Below are 27,561 nucleotides of genomic sequence, written 5' to 3'. Positions count from 1 at the left end.
AATCGCATGCATTATTGATTTTTTATTTCGAACAAAGTTTGACATATAATGGTTATATCGTACTCGGCCACCCCAAACCGCCCGCGCTCCATTGACAGGCGGCGAGCTTTCCCGCAACTCTCGAAAGTAGCGGTAGAGCGGCGGGCGTTTACGAATGCTGCACACATCGATGGCGCCGAGAGCGCCACTTTAACGTAGCGGCATATGCGCGCCGCAGCCTTGCGGTAGAGGTTCTTGAATGACGAAAGTGAAGAGAAAAGCGCGGAGCTGTTATTGTCTTTCAATACGAAGGCACCGACACGGCTTCGCGCGGGGGAAGGGGGAGTGGGAGGTAAAGATTGAGGAGGAAAGTATAGGAGGGAAAGGACGCAGACGACTGTCTCGGACGTGGCACGCGCTACCGCCGGGAAAGGGAAAGCAGTCAGGCGAGCCGGCATGGGCGCGCCATGTGCGCGCTTTACACCCGGACTCACGCCGCAGCCTTGCAGCTTGTAGTCCTTGCAGTCTATGGTGTCAACGGCACACTGCGCACTTGTTGCAATCTCCTCCCCCGTAGCATCGGCAGGCATCGGTCGTTGTGCTCGCAGTGTTCGTGCGTTCGGAGTTAGGCCTGTTGCGCGCCGTGCGCGACAGGCCTAACTCCGAACGGCAGAGCTCACGCATGTGGAGATTGTCGCCGAAGCTACTGCTGAGCAGCAAATGAAGACTCTGCCGAGGTGCATCCTGCAAGCGCTGATGGTGCCCGCTCCCGACATTAGCTGAGGTCGCAGCTGCCTTGGCCCTTGTGCGCCGCAGTGATTGAAGGCACCGGCCTATCACTTATGGATCGCTTGGACTGTATTGAGGACGCAGTCGTCAAACACGCCATGGCCAACAAAAAGCAGGCTACTCTATTTCAATATTTTAAACCAACACAATAAATACTATGTTTGAATCTTCAAGTGAGTATTTACTGCACCACGCTTTAATGGTTCGTTGGTTGTTTTCAGCAAGCTGTTGACGCATATTTTTCGTGATTTTTTGATATCGAATTCTGGATATATCGAACTATTTCGCGATCGCCGCGCCATTCTATATACCGAGGTTCGACTCTATTCTACCACTGAGCCACACCAGTGCTTGGGACTTGTGTGCAAACTTGCCTTAGTTAGGCGTGATGTCGGGAAAGGAATCGTGTTAATATGAGTAGTAAAGAGTTTTAGAACAGTGTAGGAATATCCAGGTGTCACACAATGTGTATTGCATAACGAGTGGGTCGCCCAATGCTCCAACCCATTACAAAAGCTTGTTCTACATCACCTATTAGCTATGGCACATACGCACTTCAGGCGTAATTCTTCATTGTCATCCACTGCATGAAGCACAAAATTCGTTGCAAGTGTTTAGCGAATACCACGCTTCTTTCAAGAATGACGAAAGGATAGCATAGTGAATGCCAGCCTACTACACAGAAAAAATCATTTTTTATGGCGTAGTGGGTGCCCAGCAAGTGTGCTTCTAGCATTTACCCAAAGAGTGTTTAGAAAAGGCTCTGAAAGGCCTCTCTTCCAGCTTTTGCTATGACTGTGCTGCGAGTTTCATGCAGGCCTGGCAATTTTTTAAATACGATGGACAAATATGCAAAGAAATATGCTTTGATGCATATATTAGAACATCAACCTATACGAAGTGAGGTGTTGCATGGAAAGAGGTGACGCTAGACAAAATAGTGAACTTGATTGGACATCTGATTTATAGAGGGATCATTCGCATCAAGGGCATCCATCTATTTTAGTACACCTGCATGCTGTTATCGAAAAAAAAACACTGAAAAAAAGTTTACGAGTTCACTTGTCTCTCACCAAAAACCAACGATGCTGCACCGCATGGCATGAGCAATTACGCATCACCTTGTTTCCGATTCTCTTCATCTGTGTGAATAGAAACATTTTTGTAAATATTCATTATTTTTTTATTCTGTTGCTGGATCATTTATCCTGAAAATGTATATCCCCTTCAGCGGGCATGTGTACAATTGTACACGTAACCAAACATTTGATTATTTTTGAGCAAGGATTGAAGCAGACTAATTACAGAATAATGAAATATTTAATAATGTGCTAATTAACAATTCGTCACCAAAACTCCCATACAACACCACATCCCTTCATTTTCTTTCTTGGAATGTAATACTGAGTGCCTTGGAATCATGTCATGTCAATTTGATGCACTGGAAGACAGTGCATCATAATTCATGTCCGAAGGGGATATTCTCAATTTTCCTTGTTTTGGATATTTTTGCATATATAGCCTTTTTTATTGTACTGTTTACTAGCTGGCAACCAAAAATTATACACACTTTTCACATTTTTATTCATTCCAAAGTATTTTTCTTGCTCTAAAATGTACATTTTATGGAAAGAACGTTTCATTGTGCAAAATTTGGTGTGCTGCAATGCATGCTGGAGTATTTTTCAAACTGGCAAAAGCAATCTTCCCAAGACATATGAAAAATTACCATTTTTGTGGGGTAAGGAAAAAGTCTAGCCTTGTGCTTCTTTTTATTTTCTGGAATAGATTTTTTTTTAAGTGGCACGGAATTTACATTTACGTTTGTACCCTTTTAACAGCTTTTTGCCTTGAAGTCACAGTTGTCTCAAGCCAAGTGGAAAGGAGAGTTTGTTCATGACCTGCTAAGCTTTCCTCCTTTGCTGTGGGTATGTGTTCAAAATTTGTCCTTACTCTATAGCACTTTAATTTGCTTTTCGAAACATAGGGCAAAAAAGGAAAAGGAAAAAAATTTACTGAAATATAAATGTATCTGTGTAGACACACAAAGTTTTGTCCGTGTTACATGCTTGCAGTTTTTTTTTTTTTTCAGTGAATCAAGATCAGGTTCACTTGCACCTTTTTCTTACAAACATTGTCGGTGTCATCTTGAGCTCATAGGCAGTCATGCCGGAAATGTGCTGCTACACGAGATTGAAAAGTGTCCTTTAGCATACATGTTAAAGGCAGTGGATAAATCAATAGACACACCATACGTATACATGTGCAATTTTCGGCAAACGAGCGGGACACAGCAAAAGTTGTCAGTGGCGTTGTTGCAGCACCTACCACAGTAAGTTAGTTATAATATAAATACTGCTTATGTTACAAATAATATAAGTATACTAGGCTTGTGTAAATACCAAATTTCAGGTTCAAAGCCAAAAGTGTTTTGGTCAAATAATTTTGAATCGAATATTATATATCACAAACTATGAAAGAAAATGGGCATATTTGTAATGACCTGCAAAATATATATATATTTTTTAAATTGAAGCAAGGCCTTTGAAAATGCCATTTTTTTAGTTCAGAGGAAGTGGTAACAACATTAAATAGTAGCAAGATTTGACTTTTGGTAGAATACAAATAATAACCTGTAAAATACGTTATGTTTTAATATTTAATCCACTTAAAGCAAGTAAGCCGGTATAGCAAACTTTTAAATGTCAAAAATGATGAATCGACGTGAAGGCAATATGTTCGTTTAATCTTGAAGTGGGGCTTTGCGGCACTAGAGGTTTGCAGTAGATGTTTTCACGGCTTAGCGCCTCTTTACTGCAGTTAAATTACTTTTACAGGAAGTTACATGCGAATAATGTACGTTTAAATGTGTGCTTTCACTGTTAAGCACCCCTCTAGTGCAGCGAAAACCACCTTTACAGGGATTGCGTGCAGACTAATATACATGTATTCGTTCATTTCGAATACTTCAAATTTTTCAGTAATTTAAATTCAAACCAAAGTGAACTCAAATACTCTGATATTTGGTTAAATATTCGAGGCATTCAAATATTTGCACAAGTGTAATAAGCGCTGTTAATTTTCGTTAGCAGTAGTGTCACTCGACTGTTCTGAGCTGTCTTCTGACTTTCTCTGCACCTCTTGAAGGAACCAACTACCACTTGGAGCATGAATTGAGATAACTTTATGGATTGAAAGATTATGTAACATATTGTTTAAAATGCACTTTGTCTTTCTCAACAAATGCTGATTTATACCTTTATTTCTTCACTCAATATCACTTCTGGCACCTCTTGTGGCAAAAAAGTGAAGACCATTGTGAGCGATTAGTGACATTTTACCGATGTATGCAATTGTCTCTATATTACCAGATAAATGCCGCACACTTTTGAATTTAATTTTTTCGAAGTTAAAACATGTAGATATGCCTTCGTTTACACTGAGCAAAACAGTGGCGCCGCGCTGCCTTCACTACATATAGGATCCAATGTTCATGGGTGGAAGTATGAACATTTTTAGCTGAGAACCTGGCTGCATCCGACAACGTGTTAATAAAGTACAAATAGTGCCTCACAGCCTCTGCCTATGGCAATGCTTTGTTGGAGGAAATCGCGAAGACCATGAGCGCCTGGCTCATGAGGCAATGTAAAGGGTCCTCACGTTACAAACAGCATTTGGAAGACTTATTCTACCTGCTTTTTATATTCAAGAACTGTTGGAAATGTCAACATGAAGGTGGTTAATCACAGTTTCAGGCACTTATGAAATCAGAACTTGAGCATAAGTGAGGAGGGCTATCAACGCTTCCATTGCTTCTCAGCATTAGCATTGCTAGATGATGCCTTTATGCACTTTAGAGGCTTTTCAGATAAAAAAATACTGTTCTTAATATCACCACATGCATTGGTGATAAACCGAGGCACCTACAAGCACTACAAAGGATGAGCTTTCTGTTCTGTTGCCCCATAAAAAATGGTTTATATATATATATATATATATATATATATATATATATATATATATATATATATATACAGTGCAGTCCACTTATAACGATACCACATATAACGATATATCGGTTATAACGATGGGTCGACTTAACAGTCTCATTTTATGCATTGGGGCTATGGGGAAAAAACCATATATAACGATATGTTATCCACCGCATATCGGATACAACGATGAAAAGTTTGCCGTGGACGGCATGTTTCATTCAGAATAATCGTAACATTTAGATTGATAAGTTCCTCTGAAACGAACTATGTCGAGACAAGACGAAAAGTTAGCGTAGGCGAGTACGTATCTGCCGCCACTGCAGCACAGCGCCGGCAGCGTGTCCCGGCCGTTCAAAAAGCCGAGGAGAGCATCGCGAGTTGGCGCGACGCGCTACAGATGGCGCCAGCTGTGTCACGTTTTGCGCCTCGCCGCGCGTCGACCGCGGAGAGGCTGAGAGAATTAAAAAAAAAAGCGAAAAGCAAAGCGCCGCGCTCCGCGGCTCCCCGCCTTCTACAACGGCAAGCCGGCAAGCTACTCGTAGCTTGCCGAACGAAAGCGGGAAAGAGAGAGAAAATAAAAAAAGCGAAAAGCAAAGCGGCGCGGCGGCATCGGGGCGGGGCCTCGTTGGCATTCCGGCTGTGTACCTCTGGCTGTGCTTTCTTCCTCCCACTGCTCCCACCCCGCCGTCGGTCAGTCTCTCTTCCTCAGCGAACCCGTGATGCGTTCTTCGGAGTAAGAAATAGTCTTGTTTTTGACATCCTACTATCTACAATATTTATTAATTGGTGAAAATAGCGAAATGAAGCCTGGAGCTACAAAAGGTACGTCCGGCGACGATTTTTTGGCGGCAGTCCAGATATAACGATCACCGGTTATAACGATCATATTTTTAGGTTTTCTCGATATCGTTATAAGTGGACTGCACTGTATATAATGAACACACTTTTTTCAAAAAAAATCTGAGAAGAGTTTGGGGGGGGGGGGGGGGGGGGCATCTATTCTGAAGTGCAAATTTTATGAAAACTTCTTCGGGAGGAGTAAGGAATGTGGTAATGCAAAAAAAGTTAGGTCGATTAGCCTTTTGCAATTGACATACCCATACACTGTTTAAAACCAGCTTCTTTGGTGGATCTTCAGTGGTTGATAGTGCTATCTTCTGCAAGTTGTGCCCGTGCCGTTTGCGCACGCCATAAAACGTTTTGCGGCTATTTTTACTCGCGATCGTTTATTCGCAACAGTGGTATCTGCTGTGAACTGGAGGGGCGCCCAGAAGCGTGCGCTACGACGCACTTTGCCAACTTTGCAGCAACCTCGCACGACGACCGCAATGACACTGTTGACATTGTAGCAAGTAACCAACATTTTGCAGCAAGCTACCCCCGAAGTTTCAAAGCAAATCGTCGATAATAAGATTAACGACAAAATACGGCCGCCGCCTCGCTTCCACATGAGAAGTTCCTGAACGCGCGGAGAACAAGTGAAGCGAGAATCGGGGTGCTACAATGTTGTGAAAATCGTCACGATCTTTTCTGAGCGACAAGCTATTTTTATTGGTTTTCCTGAAACCTGCGATGCGGGAGCGACGAATGACCCTTCACGACAGTAAATCTTGTTGTCGCTCAAAGATAACGTGCACGTGGTCGGGCCTTAAAGTTTCATATTCGCACGATGCATAGAGTTTCCTAAATATACACTAGAGGGAAATCTGGCGCTAGTGTTTATGGTAGCTGCAATGCACGGCGCTTCAGCGAGCATGGGAATGATGGATAGTACACAGATTTCTCTAATCTTCATACTTCCGGCTCCTTCATACTTCCGGTGTGTTCGTGTTGCTTGGAGCTGTTTTCTCACGAAACATAAATCGACAAACATTCAGCGGTTGTGCGTCACCACTTTATTCTTTTAGGCTTACCAATTCAAATCGGGCCACGAAGTTAAAACGGTTTTTTTTTTTTTGGAACGAAACCGAAACACAGCAATAAACGAAGCCACAAGTGCGATTCGCAGCCCACCAGTCTGGAGACTAGGCAAATCCGTGTAGGGAGATATATGTATATATATATATATATATATATATATATATATATAATGTGAGAGAAAGAAGTTTGTACTTGAGGTCTCATTTTTCCTTGTTTTGACACAATATTAATGAAATCTAAGAGACAATAATGAAAAAGGAAAGTATAGGGGAGGTTATTAGACCGAATCGTAAGGTAAATGCGAAGGAAAAAAAAGTGGGTGAAAAGATGACTTGCTGTTATAAATATATATATATATATATATATATATATATATATATAAGGGAAAGAAGTGTATACCTAAGGGCTCGTTTTTCCGTGTTTTGCCACAATATTAATGAGATCTAACAGATAGTAATGCCAAGGAATGTACAGGGGAAGTTATTAGAACCAATGGAATGTAAATAAGAAGAAAGAAAAGTGGATGAAAAAATAACCAGCCGTGAGCAGGAATCGAACCTACGACCTTCGAATAACGCGTTCCATGCTCTAACCACTGAGCTACCACAGCGGCCTTCCCTCCATCCACTTTTTTGGGTTTATATGTGAATTTAGAAGTAGGAGTGACAGTCAGCGCCATCTATAAGCCAAGCGACGAGTGTGAACCACTCTTTTATGCGCATGTTTGGCCTCACGTAGCACGTGAAATTGTTACGAGCGGGCAGCTGATTAATAGTCCCTCGTATACAACCTAATGACACCAAGTCTGCCAGTACGAGACCCTCGTTAAATGAAATAAGGGAAAGAAGTGTATACCTTAAGGGCTCGTTTTTCCGTATTTTGACACACTATTAATGAGATCTAACAGACAGTAATGCCAAGGAATGTACAGGGGATGTTATTAGAACCAATGGAATGTAAATAAGAAGAAAGAAAAGTGGATGAAAAAATAACCAGCCGTGAGCAGGAATCGAACCTACGACCTTCGATTACTCACTATATATATATATATATATATATATATATATATATATAGTGAGTAATTTTATATCAAGTGTGCTTGGTGAATTGTCGACCATCTTCGATCATGCCAAAAAAAAATCGTGTAGGTATATGTAAATGTGAAAAGCAGTTATATATAATTTGCAATAATAAAGAATAAGAAAATTGTATTGCCTAGAGAGCTTCAAATTTTTGGACAACCAAGTGAAAGTCTGTCATTCCAAATAATTTATGTATTACTACTGGTTTGAGCAATTACCACGAAACAATTTTTCCTTAATCTAAAGGTGCTACGCTTTCATGTCTATGGTAGTTTATTCATTTTTGTTTGATGTTTTTTCTTTGTCTCTGCGACGGAAATTGCAATATGTCGCATGTTTAGCGTTTATTATAAAAAGCATAATTTTTTTCACCCGTAATACATTTACTTTTTCTGTTTAACATGTTTCTATATTGAATGAATAAAATACTTTGGAAGGAATCGAAGCAAAGACATTGTCATAATATTGTGACAAAGTTGGCAAAAACAGCACTCTGACTCGTAATGCGGCTCACAAAGTAGTGGTCCTTGTGAAAATATGGCTTATTTATGTTGTATGCTATAGTGTGTCAGCAAGATTTGCTAAAAGTTTCAAAAAAGTAGATTTTGTTTTAAGGGAGAAAAAAAAATTTCTGTGAACAATCATAAGGTAGTAGGAAGCTTGCTTTTGCCTCGCCTTCACTGCATAGCGTGTCATCACGAGGTTTTAGTGAGGACTTTTCGGCAGCGAACAATGCACACCCTATAGCTGGTTGTCACTTTTTTCAATTCTACTGCTGTGTAGAACGTCAACGGCAATAGTGCTTATTTACGAAATGGTATCTTCCTCTTTGGACCATCAAAGGGCAGGTTATCAACTGTTTTTTTAGTGCCAAGGGGCAGAATCATAATGCAGTTAATGACCTGCAAGACAGTATTAGGGTGTTGTGTTAGGCTTCTGGTACACGGGGTCTTAATAATAATGGCATATGTAAAGTATAATTTTTCTAAGCTGTTTTAATAATGTTTTAGGTATAGGCCGATGTGTAATCGCTTATACCACTGGTGTGCATGAAGAAATATTGTATCCTAGGTGTGCCCCGCCGCGGTGGTCTAGTGGCTAAGGTACTCGGCTGCTGACCCGCAGGTCGCGGATTCAAATCCCGGCTGCGGCGGCTGCATTTCCGATGGAGGCGGTAATGTTGTAGGCCCGTGTGCTCAGATTTGGGTGCATGTTAAAGAACCCCAGGTGGTCGAAATTCCCGGAGCCCTCCACTACGGCGTCTCTCATAATCATATGGTGGTTTTGGGACGTTAAACCCCACATATCAATCAATGTATCCTAGGTGTGAACGTTGCAGATGATTCGGTATTGGGCCCATAAATGACACTTTATTTGCCGATTGCGCTTGTCATTTAAACATTTCATCTGTCTTTTTTTTTTAATATTCTTAGGTGTTGAAAATGTTAAAAGCACGTCACCCATGCTGGACAGGCTTCTGAATGAAAAATTTTTAGCATGCTTGGACCATTAAGGAAGAGGGGTTGAAAATGTTAAAGTGCCTCTGGAAACAGTGACTGTAGTGTCATTTATGGGCACGATATTGAATCATCTTTAATATGTACACCTAGGAGACATAATTTCATCAAGCACATCAGTGGTAAACGCCGAGCCCAGTGGCAAGCCATGAACTTTCTGAAAGCCTACCCATTTTGTCATACCCATTGCCATCGTGCACACATACTTTTATGCAATGCATGCATATCAGACAGAAGTGGCAATTTGTCGCACACGAGCAGGAATTGAAGTGGCCTTCTGTGGTGCTGGTGGCACGCTAGTGCAATGCATCATAGTGCCACCTGTAGGGACTGCAGATTGCCCATATATATATACATATATATTTGTATACATATATTTTTTTTTCAGAAAGAGGACAATTGTGATACCAGTTTAAACTATTTTATTAACTCTTAACACCTCGATATGTATGGAGACTATATAGTCTTCATCTAATTAGCAATGTGAGATTGCAGAATGTACTAATTTTCTCTGTTCTAGCACACTTTTCCTCCCACAGCAACAGACAGTGTACTTGCATTGATAGCAATACTCTGCAAGGACAAGGTTTCGGAGGCATTGCTCACTCTCCTAATGACTGCGATGTATTAAACGTGAACAGTCATGTTTGTCTCATGTTGTTGCTTTTATTATGAGAGCCCCAGCTTTCTTTGAGCAGGTTCATTTTACTTCAAAGCATTTAAGCCATCTGCAGAAGTCAGTTTGCTAGGTTTTATATGCAGTGTGTTGCTCCCTCGAACAGAGTTTGTTGGTAATTAACCTCATATTCAAGGTAATGAAAAGGGCCTACAATTAATCAAATAAAGTTCCTTGATGAATATTGCTCAATGTATATTCTAATTGTTTCTGATTGTAAATTTCATTTCATTTCCATATTGCATACATTCTAATTAAATGCCTTATTTTCTTTTGCCTTGACTGGAGCAGGTTGTACAAGACTTTGTGCAGACAACAGTAAACAATGAAACACCCACACAGTGGCTTCACCGGTTAATGGAGACGCATACCAGGGAGAGTGAAGAATACAAAATCAGTCTATTGGGTAAGTGATGGTTTGTTACTTTAAATGAAGGTATTATAAAGAGGTAACAATAACTGATGATCAGGTCAAGTATAGTTAACCTCAGTTAAATGTGTTCCCTATTTGTCTCTTGTGGCACTTTGACTGGGTGAAATACTTGGAAAGAAGTTATTTCTGTTTCTTGCTGTCATCATTGTTTGTTTGCATTATTGAAGGGTGCAACAGCTATGCCGATTGTGCAAATTTGATACAACTTTTTAATTTCGTGTCACTCTGAGCCACAACCATGGAATTTGTTAAAATTGCACGACGCTACACTAACATGCTCGAATAGCCTCAAAATTTTCTCAATTGTGCTAATTTTAATTAGGATTTGAGGCCACATTGGCCGCCTGCAGCTTGGGCACCAGCATTCAATCCAACCCAAATATTACCCCAGCCATGAATAAAAATTCTTAGCAGCACAAAAACCAAGAGAGGACCGAAGAAAGCACACAGAGCACTCTGTCTTCAAGTCTGCCCCTCTTCATTGGCGCTGCTAATAATTTGTAATCATGATAGATCAACACCCTGAATCCGACATCCTTTTAACCCTAACCCCACCATGAAATAAAAGAAGAAGCAAGAACAGTCGTTCTAAAATTTCCTGACCTTGTTTTATTGTGTACAGAATTCTTTTTAAAGGCACAGGGTAAGGTAAAGTTAAAAAAAAAAACAAAATTTGGTATCTGTTTGTTTGGAACGCTAAGGCCCTCCTTAACAATATTGAGTGCCCCACACATTTGTGCGTGTCTTGATTGAGCCCAGACAACCAAGTGACTTGCAGCTAAACCCCTTTTTTAAGATTGTGCACAACCTGAACTTCCAGGCTCAACTGAATAAAAAAAAAAATCAGGACTGGTAGTTTCTCTGAGGCTACAAAGTTTAAAAAAAAAAAAAAAAAACCACAGCATATCCACGGAATGAAGGGTGGTGAGTACGGCAAAGCGTCCGTCAATTCGTCCGTGCTTCGGTCCGTCTATCCGTACATGTGCCCATTCGTGTGTCCATCCATGCGTCAGTCCATCCGTACGTGCGCGTTTGTGCATTCGTTCATGCGTCCGTCAGTGTGTCTGCTTGTCTGTCCGTCCATCCGTCTGTCCGTCCATGTATTGAACACTTCAAGTACCGCCATCTCGCTTCTTTTTATCATATATTCATCATATACAAGTACAGCCATTCAGCCGACAATCCAAGGACTAAACGAGAGTATGTACCACATTTCTGCTGTCAGCGCTTTGTCGACACCGAGAGCGTGAGAACGAAGCCGTGCTACGTTTCTCGTAATATGCGGACATGGGGATATGTGCCCGAGGGCGAGTATATGCCACTGGTATATGGGTATGTGTCACAGGTTACGCACTACGACAACAGGGGATGCACAAGCCACGCCAAAAGGAGCTTTGCCCCTAAAAATATTCCGGCTACCTAATGAAAAGTGTTGCAGTTTTTTTAAAACTTGTGTGGAGTTTATCGAGTCCACTTGACTTACGCATGCAAAACGTGCATTGAGATGTCATTCTGTGCAATTTATTTTTAGTTTATTAGTGCCTTTGTTGATAATTATGGCAATGAAAAATATTCTTGTGTTGAAAACACAGTATAATTGAAAATCGACACACCTCTGCTGCTAACAAAAGTGAGACTGGCAGCACTTCAGCAAGTAAACTTTGTCCTCATTCTGCGTTGCTACAAGGGCTTGATATCTGTAGGGACAGTGGCTGCATTTTGATTGATGTGGAGCTTTTACAAACTATGATTACAACTATGCCTGCACAGAACGTGAAAGAACTGTGGCACTAAAAGAGAACGCAACAGTAGTGACATCAGCAATGATGCTCTAGTTCAGATTTTGGCATGTTGTCACTGTTGGAGTTCTTTAAGGAGGCAGAGAACTTTGTGGGTACAGACGTTTCGTGTGTAGGCATGTCATGGCCCATTTGAGTGAGAGCATTACGCGGTCGTATTTCGTTGCCGAACACTTTCGCATCTGGAACGCAATAGTAAACACTTTTAAAAAGGAGCAGCTGCGACTTAAAGAAAGCGAATTAATTTTTCCTGGCATTTACCATCTTTCTGGCTCAATTCGTGATGCCAGCAGTCAACACGTGACGCTATGAGAACATAAGCTTCGATTGTACGTATATGAGGGATATCAGTAGGCGAATCGCCTCTTACCCTGTTTTGCCATCCAATCACGTGCCTGTTGTACCTTGTTTTGCATGACTGTCATATATATTCTTTCAAAAAGACCTGCATGGCCCAAATAAACATTCTCTAGGCTGTTTGGTATATCACTGAGGCACAATACTGTGTTAATGTTGGGAGAAATCGACCACCAACAACAGTATTGGGCCGATGGAGAGACAGAAGGTATGTAAGAACAAGCCAGTGAACCGAAAAGACGAGAAAGGAAGTGAAAATTCGATTGTTGTGATGAATACATGGCACGTTGCTATTAAATTGTTCAGTACATCTTTTTTTGAACAAAATATGAAATAAACTTGTTTTTCCTCTTTCAATCTCAATACTATTTCGAAATCAATTTTTTAGTTACATTTGCCCATTATCAAAATGACTTGTAAAATAGAAGGGTAATTTTTTACCAGAACAAAATGTATATCATTAAGAAGCCACTGAATTATAATTGTGAAGCTATGGGCAGTAGCTTTCTTTTAAATAAAAAGCATTTTTTTGCATACTGCAGGCACCTTTAGTGTCCATCTATTTGTCTATCTATCTACCAAGCCGCCTATATCTGGGTTCTTTCGTGATCACTCCCTTGACTTGGAATGAGCTAAAATTAGTATATAAGCGTAAGGTGGTCTGACGAATATGACTCGCTGATCATAGCATGAAGAATGTGACAATCCTGTCAGATATGTTGCCAAATCTTTTCCGTCATAGTTATGACTTGGAGAATCTGACAATAATGTCGCATATGTTGCCAAACCCTTTCTGCAACATATACACGTGTGGCACATACTCGCATACCATAGGCGGGTATGTGTCACAGGTATGCGGGTATGTGCCACAGGAGGTTGACAGTGTGTTTGTCCAGGAACGTCGAGAACACAAATTCGTAATTTTAACATGAGAGTGTTCAGAAAAAAGTTCATATCAGAATCGTTGATGCGACAAATACAAAAAATAGATATCAGGGCCCCGGCAGGAATCGAACCGAAGCATTCTGCGTGGTAATCAAGTGTTCTACCACAGATCCATGCCAGGTCTCGATACTGCTTTGGAAAAAGACACTAGTCAGGTGTAATGCTGGTGAAACACATGTGGATGCATTGCTGCACATCTACTTCTATAAACAATACATATGTGCTCCCTAATACAGCCGTCATGTCAGGGCAAAGCCAATTGTAGTTAAGCGCCATCCACTGACATTAATCTATGTAGCAGTGTTCAGCCAGGGCGGTCATCCTCCTGAGCACAGGCGCTACATGTCGTTTTGTTAACAGTCATATCGCTGTTGGTATCATTACACAAGTATAAAGATATGGTTATATAAAACATGTGCGACTTTTCAACATATGTCTGTGTCTACAACATTTGTACATATCTATAGCATCATTTTATAATGTTTTTCTTATTACAACACGGTCACCTTCCCTCCACATGTTTCACATTATGTCAATTCACGAGGTACGTTACGTCTGCCGAATTATTCCTTTTATTTGTGGTTTTATTTAAAAATAATCACATGAATTACTTGCATTGTTAAAAAATTGCAAAAATGTCAAAACTTGAAATACAATAATTCTAGGTCCATTGAAAAAAAAGATATGACGAATAAAATAGAATGAACATTTTGCATGTAATAATTTCTGAGAAAATGGGTTCTAAAAAACCCTTAAAGTACGTGAAAGCTACAGAGAATACCCTGTGCCCTTAATCCACTTTCACTGCATTTCACCAGTTCATTGTGAAAACGTGACTAAGATTTAGAAGTTGCTATCAGTACTAGGCATAACAGGATACAACACTTCTGTCTCTAATTACTCATGCACACATGCACCAGTACGAGTACTAGTATGATAGTTGAAATTAAAGAAATTATTGGCAGTCATTCAGAGTTGTGTATGATATTTCTTTGGCCCTGAGAAACAAACAGAAATGTATGCGACTTTTTTTTTCTTCTCCTGGCCACCTCCACTTACACTTACTCAACGAATCTCCTGAATTTGAAGGTCGCCAAGTTGGCAGGTGTGCATTAGCATTTGCAGGGCCTGTCAAATGATTTCATAAGTGCTGCAAATGCTAATGTACACTTTATTGTTTGCACTGTGGAGTGGTTCAACACACTGGTTTTATTGAAACAGCAGTGCTCGTGTGCATTGTGTAGAAGTTAGGTCATCATAAATGGTTTGTACTATTTTTGCCGTTTCTAAAAGTAGTAATCTTTTGTTATACTGCTTTAAATTTGACACTTTGTGGAGAAAAAGCAACATTCATACAACTTCAAGAATTGCTCTATATCATATTTTGGCTGTTGCAACCCTGATCACTGCAAATGTACAGCATGTACAGATCTCATCGATTGAAACAGGACAATTTAAGGCTAAGTAATGCACATACCTTCATTCCTATCCTCTTCAGTTTGAGTCATATTGGCGTAACTTTGACTTAAACGCGTATAGCAGAGCTGACATTACCATTAGAGACCAGATTTGTCACGACATGATGTGGTTATTTCAAGCAGACAGACAGACAGAAAAACTTTATTAGAGCAAGTGTGTTTGGACCCCTCGGGATCCCTGGACCACCGCGCGGTCCTGCACCACGTCTACACGGCCATGCCTCTTGCCGCAAAGACTCAAGCAAATGCACATACCACTCCTTATATTAAAATATTTGATGTCGCATTTGAACTTGTGAGTACTGTACATCCATGTTTTTCATTTTATTTATTTTTTTTCGGACACTTACAGCACCCATTGGGCATTATTGTAGGGGGAAAACAGAAAAGAATATATTACAAGTGGTATACAATATCAGAAAGAGGTGACACAACAAGGTCAGCAATACGTTTAGCATTACAAGTGACATGACACATGTAGAGAACCATTCTGAACAGATCAATGTGTGTGTGTGTGTGTGTGTGTGTGTGTGCGTGTGTGTATACACACACAAACATACAGTCGAGCCCACATATAACGGCCCCACTTAAAACGAACAATATCCGCGTGACCGTCAAAACATACATTGGTTCAATGGCACAAAATCGCACTTACAACGAACGTCTCCAAGCGCCGCTGACCGGTTACGGCGGACGTAGTCGGCGGTCTGCCAACTTCCCGGGAAACCAATTATGACCACCGATCAGGCATCGGCGAGGTGCCCATACGTTCTTATTGTTAAACGCCGATTCTGCCTCCGCGATTCTGCGGAGCGCTTGCTCATAGCTGTTGACGACCTGCCAGCCAACTTGCCGCTTCGGGCGTCTTGGTATTCAGCTGTGGAGATGGTGAATATTTCGTGGGTGGCGGTGACGGCTACATGTGAGCGAAACTATTTTCGCGAAGCCGACTTCTTCGATCGTCGGGCTCGATGCCGAGCCTGAAGCTTCCGAACAGGACCACTGCAGCAGCGATTTGTGGCAGCGTGACGTCGACTCCGACCTGGCAGAGCTGGTAGGACATCTGTTGCGATGATTTAATTACGGCCGATGATGATGGCGACACTGCAGAACCTTGCACGGATTGGGGCATTGTGAATGAAGTACGTGGCGAGAGGGATTTGGAGGAATCGGATTGCGAGAACGACGAAGCTTTGGAGCCAGCACCTCATGCAGCTTATGCCACGGGCCTCGGCAAACGAGCGGCCTGCCGTATTAAATGAACTCGCGACCGCCCTTACCGTTTCTGCTCTTCGAAACACGTGCATTACGGACTTTTTGGGGCAAAAAAATTTCTGTTTTCACTCGCAACTTTTTTTTAAAGCTGTGTTTCATTTACTACGTACTTCGGGATACAGCGAACGGATGCCGCATCACGCTCAGGTTCGTTATAAGCGAGCTCGACTGTGTGTGTGTGTGTGTGTGTGTGTGTGTGTGTGTGTGTGTGTGTGTGTGTGTGTGTGTGTGTGTGTGTGTGTGTGTGTGTGTGTATATATATATATATATATATATTGTAAGAATTCATTGGACTTCGTCTTCCTCATCTGTCAATAACCATCATTAGTCTCTGCTTCGTCCCTCTTCATCAGCTCCATCTTGCTGTTACTTGAATAAAGCATAGCTGAACTGTGGTATTTCAAGTGGTGGAAGGTGCTTCCCGATCTTTTCGACCTCTCCATTCAAAGCCAGCTCCTAGACCTTCGTTCGGGACGTTTCTTACGCCAGCAGAGCACCATGGCGCAAGAGCAAGCCCAACCGAACTACCCGCCGGCATAACCACCCGGTGCCAACCCTAGCCCAGTCAACGACCCCCATCGGGAGCCTCCAATCCTCTCCGATCTGCCTGGCGAAGTTGTCGAAGACTGGCTCGACAACTATGACCGCGTGGGTGTCTACAACAACTGGAACGAGGCATCAAAATTAGCACGCGTCCAGTTTTAAGTCTCTCAGGTTGCCAAGACATGGTTCCTAAATCATGAGGGCGACTTCCGCGATTGGTCTTTCTTCAAAGACCAGCTCCGACGTATTTTCGGCACACCGACCATTCGTTCAGAAGTTGCTCGGAAGAAACTGGCAGAACGCGTTCAACATTGCGGTGAGTCCTACACTTTTTATATTGAGGATGTGCTTGCACTTTGCCGCCGTATCGACGACACCATGCCAGAAGCTGGTCGCGCCCGGCACCTTCTGAAGGGTATCGGACCTACCGCTTTCAACGCCCTCGCCGCGCAAAACCCTTCGACGGTTTCTGACGTTGTCTCTGTATGCCAGCGGCTTGATACCTTGCAGTCAATCCGCCTGCGACCCGACTTCTCCGAGAACCCCCTGGCAAACAGTATGGAGGTCCGATCTATCATTCGAGCCATAATTTGTGAGGAATTGAAAGCCTACAGTGTACCTTCTTCCAATAATGTTCCTGCTCAACCCGTCTCTAGCGATCTGCATGACATTATTAAAGAAGAAATGTCAGCATTTCAAAGCACCCACCATGCTCCACCTTGCCCCCAACCCACTTCATACGCACAGATCGTTTCAATGCAACCCTCGCCGTCTCAAGTACCACCACCTGTGTTTGATCACCACCATCTCGCACCTCTAGTCGCCCGTCCACCGAACTCTACCTACCATTCTTCCTGGCGGGCCCCACGGCCTATTTGCTACTACTGTGGAATTCGAAGAGACATTTCCCGGTTCTGTCGACGTCTGCAGCAAGCTGAACGTCATGGTTATGCTGCTTTTGAACGTGACGACACATGTTCTCGATGTTACTACCGTTATGCCGACAGTCCTTCCAACCACCGATCCCCGTCTCCTGTGCACATTTCCAACATGACCAACAATACACGTGCCTCCCGACCACGCTCCCCTTCGCCACTCCGACGCTCTGTTTCACCACTTCGGCCTGTCTCTCAACTGTCGGCCCAGCGATCGGAAAACTAAAGAGTGCAGTTTTTTGAAGGGAAAACTGCATCGCGGCGAAATGACCCAAGTCTTCCTGAACGACCGTCAACCATGTTATTGGTGACTGTGCAAAGTGTGCGGGTGTTGGCTTTGTTGGACACAGGAACAACTATTTCAGTTATGCGTACCGACTTGTACAAGTTCTCGATTGCGGAAAGTGAAGACGCCCTACCTTGGATCATCTTTGATTGGGGCCAATAGAGCAATAATTAGACCATCGGCCCAATGTACAGTGCGTGTCTTCATTGATGGTATTCATCATCACATCACCTTCGCTGTCTTAATTTCGTGTGCTCATAAACTAATTTTAGGTTAGAACTTTCTCTCATCATCAGCATCTGCATTAAATTCTTGCCGTCAGCGTATAGTCCAGATGACCGAGACCGATCACTGCAACGAACGCGTCGACGAGAAACCATTGCGTTTTTTTACAGCTTCCGGTTCCATACTGCTCCCGGGTCAGGAGCAACTCATCACGATCACTTCTCCGAATATTGCCAATGGTGACGTACTTACACCCCTTCCAACCACTGTTTAGCTCGTGGCGTTGTACTCACCTCCAGCCTGGTGCGATTCAAAGACAGTGCTGTGATAATCCTTGGCCTGAACCTTACCCAGGAGCCTGTCCTCCTACTCCAAGGTTCTGCAGTGTCGTGTTATGTAGATACCCAACCGGTATCTTTGGTCTCTCTTGCCAGCTCAGCCACAGCAGGGCCAATCTGTTACTTCCTCCTCCTTTGCTCCCAGGATAAATCCTGACCTTTCTGCTTCTCAATGTGAGGCATTGCTAAATTTGCTAACGAAACACCAGGCCTCCTTCGACGCCAATGCTTCGGCACTGGGACAGACCACCGTTGCGCATCATCGCATCGACACTGAAGGTCAGACTGTTGTACGCCGTCATCCCTACCGAGTCTCCTTGGCTGAGCGCAAAATCATCAAGGACAACGTGACCTATATGTTAAACAACATAATACGACCCTTTACCAGTTCTTGGTCACCACCCGTTGTGTTGGTACAAAAGAAGGATGGATCGGTACAATTTTGTGTTGCGCGCTCAACAAGATTACCCGAAAGGATGTATATCCGATGCCCCGTATAGATGACGCACTTGACTCATTGCAAGGCGCCCAATACTTCTCCACCCTTGGCCTTCGGTCCGGATATCGGCAAATTCCAATGGACGAAGCAGACAAAGAAAAGACCGCCTTTTCTGCGCCGGACGGTCTTTATGAGTTTAACGTAATGCCATTCGGCCTGTGTAATGCTCCCGCCACATTTGAAAGGATGATCGTCACTGTTCTTCGTGGCCTCAAGTGGAGAACTTGTTTATGCTATGTTGATGATATCGTCGTGTTTTCTTTCACTTTTGCTGATCATCTGCAACGCCTAGATCAAGTGTTCACTTGTCTCTCCAGTGCTGCACTTCAACTAAACACAAAGAAGTGCCATTTCGGCAACACAGCTATAAAAGTTCTGGGGCATCTCGTTAGTAAAGATGGCTTCCAACCTGATCCGAACAAAATTTCCGCAGTCCTCAATTTTCCGCACCCCTTTCGTTCCAAAGAACTACGCTGTTTCCTTGGGCTCGCATGGTACTTTCGCCGCTTCATTCGCAACTTTGCCACCATTGCCGCTCCTCTCCACAAGCTCCTTACTAGTACTGGTTCCTTCGATTGGAATGATCAATGCGAAGCCTCATTTAAAGAGCTGAAGCACGCACTAACATCCCGACCAGTGCTTTGTTATTGCGATGACAAGGCACCTACGTTATTACACACTGACGCTAGCGGACAAGGAATCAGCGCCGTACTCTTCTAGCGCGACCATGACTTTCGCGAGAAAGTTGTTTCGCATGCAAGCCGCACTCTGACCTCTGCAGAGAAGAGGTACTCGATAACCGAACAAGAGTGCTTGGCTGTTGTCTGGTGCATCCAAAAATTTCATCCGTATCTACATGGTCGACATTTTACTGTTGTGGCAGACCACCATGCTCTTTGCTGGTTGTCCACAAATAAAAAACTCGGGGTGACTTGGCTGCTGGATTCTCCGGTTACGATCGTATGACTTTGATGTCATTTACAAGACCGGAACACAACACCAAGATGCCGACACTTTTTCACGATCCTCTTTGCCGCAGTCTTCGACGCACGTCACATTCCCTTGTCAAATTGGCTATGCGGAGGACGCCTCGTTGGTATCATCCATTTCTTCCTTACCTTCATCCACCCATCCGTCAGTACTTACCACTCACCAGCGAGCCAATTCTTATTGCACTGGCCTCATCGGTCGGCTTACCAGTGCTTCATCTTCCCAAAATGCCAGGCTCCGGAAACAACTCCGGCTATTCAAGTTGGAGGACGATGTGCTCTATCGGTACATTTTCCACCGTGAAGGTCATCTATGGGTTCCCGTCGTACCACGCGCACTACGCACTGAAGTTCTGCGTGCTTCACACGATGACCCGACGTCAGGCCGCTTGTTTTACTACAAAACCTACGAGCGCATCCGCAGTCGATTCTTCTGGCCAGGTCTTTCCACGATGGTAGCTAAGCCTATTGCCTCGTGCACACTTTGCCAACACCGCAAGCGGCCCACTACTGCTCCAGTCGGGACCTTACAACCACTTTTTTGCCCAGCAGAGCCATTCTCTGTCGTCAGAATTGACCTCTTCGGGCCCTTTCCAACTACATCAGACGGCAAGAGATGGATCATCACCGCGGTTGATCACTTGACCCGGTATGCTGAGACTGCCTCGATCACTTCAGGAACTGCTTCCGAAGTAGCAACTTTCTTGAATGCTATTTACCTACTCCACGAAGCCTCTCATGTTCTTTTAAGCGACCGGCGCAAGGTATTTCTTTCAAGCACGCTCAGTGAAGTTCTTCAAGCACCAAAAACAGCTCATAAAACAACATCTAGCTATCACACACAAACCAATGGCTTAACGGAAAGATTTCATCAGCGTGCGACATGCTGTCCATGTATATCCCACCGGGCCATCGCGATTGGGATGCCATTCTTCCCTTTGTCACGTATGCATATAATACGTCAGTTCAACGAAGATTGCTAGTAGACGGACGCCAACCGACATCACCACTCGAGGTTTCATTCTTTTCTGGCCCCATCAACTCTTCACCATTCGTTTGCGACCAGTTTCTGTCCCGTGTTCCTCAATGCCGTTGTCTTGCTCGTGTAAACACCGAAGCTAGCCAAGAAGATCATAAAAATCTTTACGATGCCACTCACCGCGTCGTTCTCTACCGCCCTGGCAACGATGTACTTCTGTGGACTCCTGCACGAACGCCTGGCTTATGCGAGAAGCTTGAGTCGCGCTATCTTGGCCCCGACAAAGTTGTCGAACAGACCTCACCGGTGAACTACCATATCACACCTGTTGATGCCCCCACTGACCAACGCTGCCGCGGAACAGAGATTGTGCACGTTTCGTGTCTCAAGCCCTATCGTATGCAATCCACAGCGTAATTTGCGGCCAGGCTGGCCGCTTTTGTCGACGGGGGAAATTAGTGTAAGAATTCATTGGACTTCATCTTCCTCATCTGTCAATAACAATCATTAGTCTTCGCTTCGTCCCTCTTTATCACCGGTGCCATCTTGCTGTGACTTGAATAAAGCTTCAGCTGAACCGTGGTATTTCAATATATATATATATATATATATATATATATATATTGAGACAAACCAAAAACAGTAGATTGCAGTATAACTACAAAAGGCTAAAAAAGTTAAATGCCATGTTGAAGTGATGCTATACCTGTAAGAAAAAGAATTCAGCAAGTGCACAGTCAAAGGAACTGATTGGGAACAAGACAACCTCCTCCGGTAGACTATTTCAATCGTGGCATGTTCTTGAAAAAAGCGCATGCTTATATACATTAATGTGATAGCTATATTTTCTGATCTTTAAAGAATGATTGAGATGGGCCGATCTGTAGGTAGGATCAAGGATATGCTTCTTTTCTTAGGCCGGTTGCTCGGATAAAAATTTTGTGAAAAAGCTTTAGGCACCATTTAACCATATGGTGTAGTAGCGCAATTTTCACGGGGACGAAGAGGACAAGAACACACGACACTCGCTACACTCTTTCCAGGTCTTTCCTGGAAAGAGTGTAGCGAGTGAACACCCGACTTTTAGAACACCCGACTTTTAGAACACAAGCGATCATTAAGAACTGACATTCATTCTCACATAAAGAGACACTGTTCCCAGTGTGGCTGCTCACCACTGTTCAGTGACACAACCGTAGTCTTCCATCATGGAAACCAACTAACCAGAGAAATTGTCGAAGCCTTCCACATTAAAAAAAAGAAAAGAAGGATGCATTAGTCAGTCATCGGTTTCGTTAAGTGACCGAGAAGCCAGCTACCTCGAAGGACTTCATTGAGATCAGTGTTTGCATGTGTCATACTCTTCTTTTTGTCGTTTTAAAAATTTTGTTTCAAACACTTGTGAATTCCCGCAAAATTTTTTGGTTTTTTTGATTTGATGTTACCCAGGGCTGTTTTAGTTATGTCATCTTAAGGTGTACGCGTAACTGCCGTGTACTATCGCTTGAGTCTGCGCAAAAGCTTCTGTTGGCAATGATTCAATGTTCGTAGTTCTTTTCTGTGTCGCTAGGGTTATGGGTTATATATGAAGTGCTGCTTCTGAAATAAAATTAGTTGCGAGTGTAGCGAGTGTCGTGTGTTCTTGTCCTCTTCGTCCCCGTGAAAATTGCGCTACTACACCATATGGTTAAATGATGTCTCACCAACTAGCCCAGCTCTCGACCCTACTGAACTTTAGGCACCATCGGTGTGGTGGTGGCAAAGTCAGGATGTGTGTGTGTTGGTGTGTGTGTTTGTGTGTGTGCGCATACCTGCCAAGTCTCCCGGATTGGCTGTGAGACTCCCGAATTTTTTCCGGTTGTACGGTTGTCATGAAAATCTCCCTGAAATCAATTTCTGTGCGTGATCTGGCCGCATTGACAAAAAAAAGCAGCTCGATCCGCTCCAGGCTTTTCGAACCTATATGCCCCATTTTATTATACATGAGTTTAGAAGCAATCATGTAAACGTATAGTATAATCAGTGATGCGAAACCGCGGCAGGAACGAATTCTTGAAATTCCCCAGCCAAATTTTACTATGTACATTAGGCCTCAATTCGAATGTTCCGAACACATTTCCTATAATCGCGGCGGGTGATATGAACTTTAGTATGGAAACCGTTCAGAAGTACGCTTCAGAAGCTTCAGAAGTACGCGTGCGACCAGCGCACGCACTGTCTTCTACAGTGCGTGTGATTGTCGTTGCCACAATCGTTGTGGACTAAACCGTGGTCGCTCTTGACACGATCATGTATGGTGACGACGAAACTGACAGAACCCTGAAAGTGTGCCCTCAACCATCAAAGCAACACTGCTTTTCGCAAACTCTGCGGACAAAACTGCGGCAGATGCTATCGTAGATGGCATCAAACGACAGTTTTGAAGACGCGTGTGCAGCCAAACGCATGGGGATTGTAAAATGAACGCAACCACCGCGCACAAAATCGTGGTCGTGGCGACGCGATAGTGATCTACAAGCCCCGAGGGTTCACAGCAGTAGGTGAAAGGCAGTAAATACGTAAAAAACAAAAAAAGTTTACAGTTTCGCAGCAAGGCCAAAGCAATAAATGCGACAGCAACTTGGAATGTAACGCTGAGAATGGCAAGCAGATCGAAGCGTGCAGCGCGCTGCTCCCACACAAATGACGCATGAAAACGATACTCGCAGGAGGAGAGCGAACTAACAACGTTTACCGCTCGACATGTAACGTGCTGTTTAAACCAAAACGATGCATGATACGTAATCGCAGGTACAGATGAGTACGAACTAACAAGTGCTCCAGTTGTTATACGTCGCTGTGTATAAAAAGCGCGCTGTTTTCGCGAAAGGGACTAGTGCAGAGACCAAAGTGACCTTTGTGGCCCCGGCAACTAACGCTTTCGTTTCAGTGACACCCAAAGGCACACGATACTCCCGCCACAGGCTAAGTGCTCGCGCACAGGCATTTGCCCCCCCCCCCCCCCCCCCCCTCCATGGGGCAAAGTACATGAGAACATGAGAGATAAGCACGCATCGGCGTATTGCGACGAGCTCGGCGCTGAGCGCGGGTAGACTATTTTACGCTGAGTGTTCATATATATAGATACGTATACATATACGGTGAAGGACGACGGCGATGGCAACGGCAAAAAACGCGTTTTGGTGTTTCTGCCAAAAGAATCTAGTTGTGAGCAAAGCTTTGACCTGCCCTTTTGCGGCAGCCAGCTGCGCCATCTTGTCTGTTCACGTGTGTCCCAGAAAGACACGCGAGTTGTTTTGACCAAAATAGATTTTGCTAGTTTATGGATCCTTTGAGACTCTCACCTTAGTGAAAAAGTTTACCCTTGTGTGTTCGGCCACTACTAGCAGCCACTATAAGATCGTAACGCTGATGTCGGTGCTTGCGATTGAGACCTCCCTTTCACCCCCTTTTGTTTTCGTGATGTTTGTTTGTCCTTGGTTTTTTTTAGTGCCCCCCCCCCCCCCCCTCCCTTTGCGGAAATCTCCCGGATTCAGAATCCTTGAAGTTAGCAGGTGTGTGTGCGTGTGTGTGTGTGTGTGTGTGTGTGTGTGTGTGTGTGTGAGAGAGAGAGAGAGAGAGAGAGAGAGAGGGAGAGAGAGAGAGAAAATGGCCATTGAAGGTTTAGGTCTGTAGTGGCTCATCTGGAATGAGCTAACATGAATTACAGACACTCTCATGAAGGTGCATTTGCAAGAAACCAATCTTTCTTTAATAGAGAAGCAGCTTTTGGCAGCACAAGGGTAACAAGCATTAATAGTAAAGTCTACTTCAGTCTCCAAAGCCTCATCTACTCCAGCTACCCAAGCAAACATTGCAGCTTTGTTTGTTCACGCAGATACCACCAGGACACTTCCGACAACAGTAAGGACACCAGCAACAATGCTCCGGTTCAGATTTTGACATGTGCTCGCTGCAGGAGTTCTTTGAGAAGGTGAACTTATGTCTGTGGAAAGATGTCATGGAGTGTAAGAATATCATAGCCGTTTTGGGTGAGAGGTACTCCGTCACCGAGCCCATTCGACATCTGGAACGCATTAGCAACACCCTTAAAAAGATGTTTGCTTTAGTCGACGAACAGCTGTGACTTCAAGAGCCCTAAGCAACCTCTGAAAAACAAAGTGCATTAATCTCTTCTGGCATTTCACATCTTTCCGGCACAATTCATGATGCCAGTAGTCTGTTCATGTGCTGCCATTAGAAAATAAGCTCTTCATTGGTGCAATATATGAGGAACATCATTTGCAAATCATCTCTTACCCTGCTTTGCCATGCAATCACACGCCCATCCGGCCTTGTCTCGCGTGACTCTCATGTGCGATCAACTGATTTCACTTTGTTTTGTGCATTTTCGACTATGAAGGCACAGATAACAGCGTGTAGCTAAGAAGAGTGGATGCCTGATAGCCTCAAGGCTTAGTGCCAACATTCTCCACGTGTTTCATGACAACATAATTGGCAAGCAGAAGATAGCACCTGTAAAAAGGGTATCAAAGGCGAGAAATAAACCCCTCTTTAGTCAAACCCGGAGTGGTTCAGGGTGCTGAGTAGTGAGATGTGGACTGGCATGTAGAGTGCCCCGAGGAGAATATAAAGAAGTGTATCTATGTGGCGGTTGTTACTGTAATAGGATCAGTGTTGGGAAGTACCCAAATCAGTGATGAACCATATCCTGCACCAAGTTCACTCCTCTTTGCAGGATCTGACAGTGAAGTTGACTTTCCCAAGTCTGAAGGTACTGGGGATTGTGGCCGACGGCTAGATGGAACAAGCATAATGTGTTACAGTATCAGCCTCCACCATTCAAAACAAAGTCTAGTTCATGTGCATCCTGTCATATTAAGCACACGGCATTCTTGATTCAGTGACAAAGGCGCAGCATGTGGAAGCAGTCTCCTCTGCGTCAAATTTGCCAGTTCGGTGCCTGTTTGCATGACTTGTTCACCTCACTGCAGTGCGGCCTTTGTACCATTGGAATCAACGGCCTATCGTTCTCGTTCAGCCGATCAGCCTGTCAGCATACCAGCTACTGGCAAACAGTAACTGCAACAAGCATCTGGCCTAATTGTATGTTGATGATGAGGTGACATCATCTACATGGCACACAACTGTGCTAGTATATAGCATCAGAACTGCACCGTTTGCTTTCAGTGTAGCCACCCAAGGCACTTTCTGAAATAATGTTTTAAAAATGGTTGCCAGTAGGTAGTGACAGGGTGAGTGCTTACAATGCCATGGTGCAAATTGCATCTGTAGCCTGAAACACAAAGCCACTGCTTGATGTTCGACTGGGGAGAGAGGCATTGTGCACTGCGCCGAACACAAGGTCCAGTGTGAGCCTGCTTGGTGTATCAGCAACCAGTGTTGCATGATCTTCTGGAGCCAAGAAAAAAATGCAAAGTTTTGACACTTGGCCTGGCATCATGTTGGTGGTCTCAATACACCACAGCTGCCAATTGCAAAATAAAGTGGGATGGTGGGCCACATGTTCAAAGATTTCTTTGTCTGCCAGATTGATGCTATACTAGAACTTGGTTGAATGCTTGAAGTGTTCTTGTTCATCTGCCACTTATATGCAAACCATTGGGTGTTTGAGTCGGTGCTGCAAATGTGCAATGTAACAAGAGTTGCCTGTCAATAAATTGTGTGTGCATTTAAGCACATGAGCAAGCGAGAAAAAGAGGTGTACAAGAGTGGGTGAAGAGTCAAATTAGGGCCTGATGAGAGAGAGGGCCAAGGGCTAGTTGCTGGCATGATGAGGTCAAATAAGAAAAATGTTTCACCAGCTAGGCCAATTCTGGTATAATTAAGATGTAATAAGTCACGGTGGGATAGTGAAATTTATTGTTACTTATGAAAAATGGCCAGTTACCTGCTGGTGATTAAGAGCGAGAAACAGAAGAGCACTCTTTGTCTTGTCAGAACGCTGAAAATTTCTAGAAACTTTCCTCGGGGACGGACCAACACGTGTGTCACCTCCAACAGATTCCATTTGCAAAACACAAGTTGTGGGGAAAAAAATGGAAACAGCCGATGGAAGAAAAGGGAATTGCCAGATTAGCACTGCTATCTTTGAAACCGCGCATGGAATAGCTCACAACAAGCATGTCTTGTTCAACACACCAGCAAGATATGTAAAGCAGATGTGCTACACTCGTCCAAAATGATAACGCAGTTGGGCACTTATTCATGATTGTCGGCAGGATTTTCTCTTGGGGAGTGCGCACCAGTGTTGCATCGCGGGTAGGGGAGGGAGAAAGCACTAGTGTAGCTTGGGTGAGGGCAAGTGCCAGTGAGGCTTGAGGGGGGCAAGTGCCCCTTTTGCAAGCCCCTGCTGACACCCATGCCCATAGTATTAGTCTAACAATAAAGAAGTTGCAAAACTAAAGCTAGCTTGTACTATATGTTCTATTTTGTAATAATAAAATCTTAATTTTGTAAAATGCTCAGTATTTTTACTACAGATGTTAACAAAGTACATAA

At 43.6% G+C, this 27,561-nt stretch overlaps 1 protein-coding gene across 3 annotated transcripts in view; it reads left to right on the top strand.

Annotated features, from left to right (window-relative positions):
• Positions 1-27,561, top strand: part of LOC119161600 (uncharacterized) — a 197,565-nt gene that overhangs the window by 50,887 nt on the left and 119,117 nt on the right. For all 3 annotated transcript variants that reach the window (XM_075878922.1, XM_075878920.1, XM_075878921.1), the window contains 2 exons: positions 2,610-2,696; positions 10,250-10,364. In XM_075878922.1, coding sequence (XP_075735037.1) covers positions 2,610-2,696; positions 10,250-10,364 — 202 coding nt within the window. The remainder of the gene's footprint in view (positions 1-2,609; positions 2,697-10,249; positions 10,365-27,561) is intronic.

Source organism: Rhipicephalus microplus, chromosome X (assembly GCF_043290135.1).
Source record: "Rhipicephalus microplus isolate Deutch F79 chromosome X, USDA_Rmic, whole genome shotgun sequence".
Lineage (NCBI taxonomy): Eukaryota > Metazoa > Arthropoda > Arachnida > Ixodida > Ixodidae > Rhipicephalus > Rhipicephalus microplus.
Note: the sequence above shows the minus strand (reverse complement) of the source record. Positions and strands in the feature narration are given on the sequence as shown.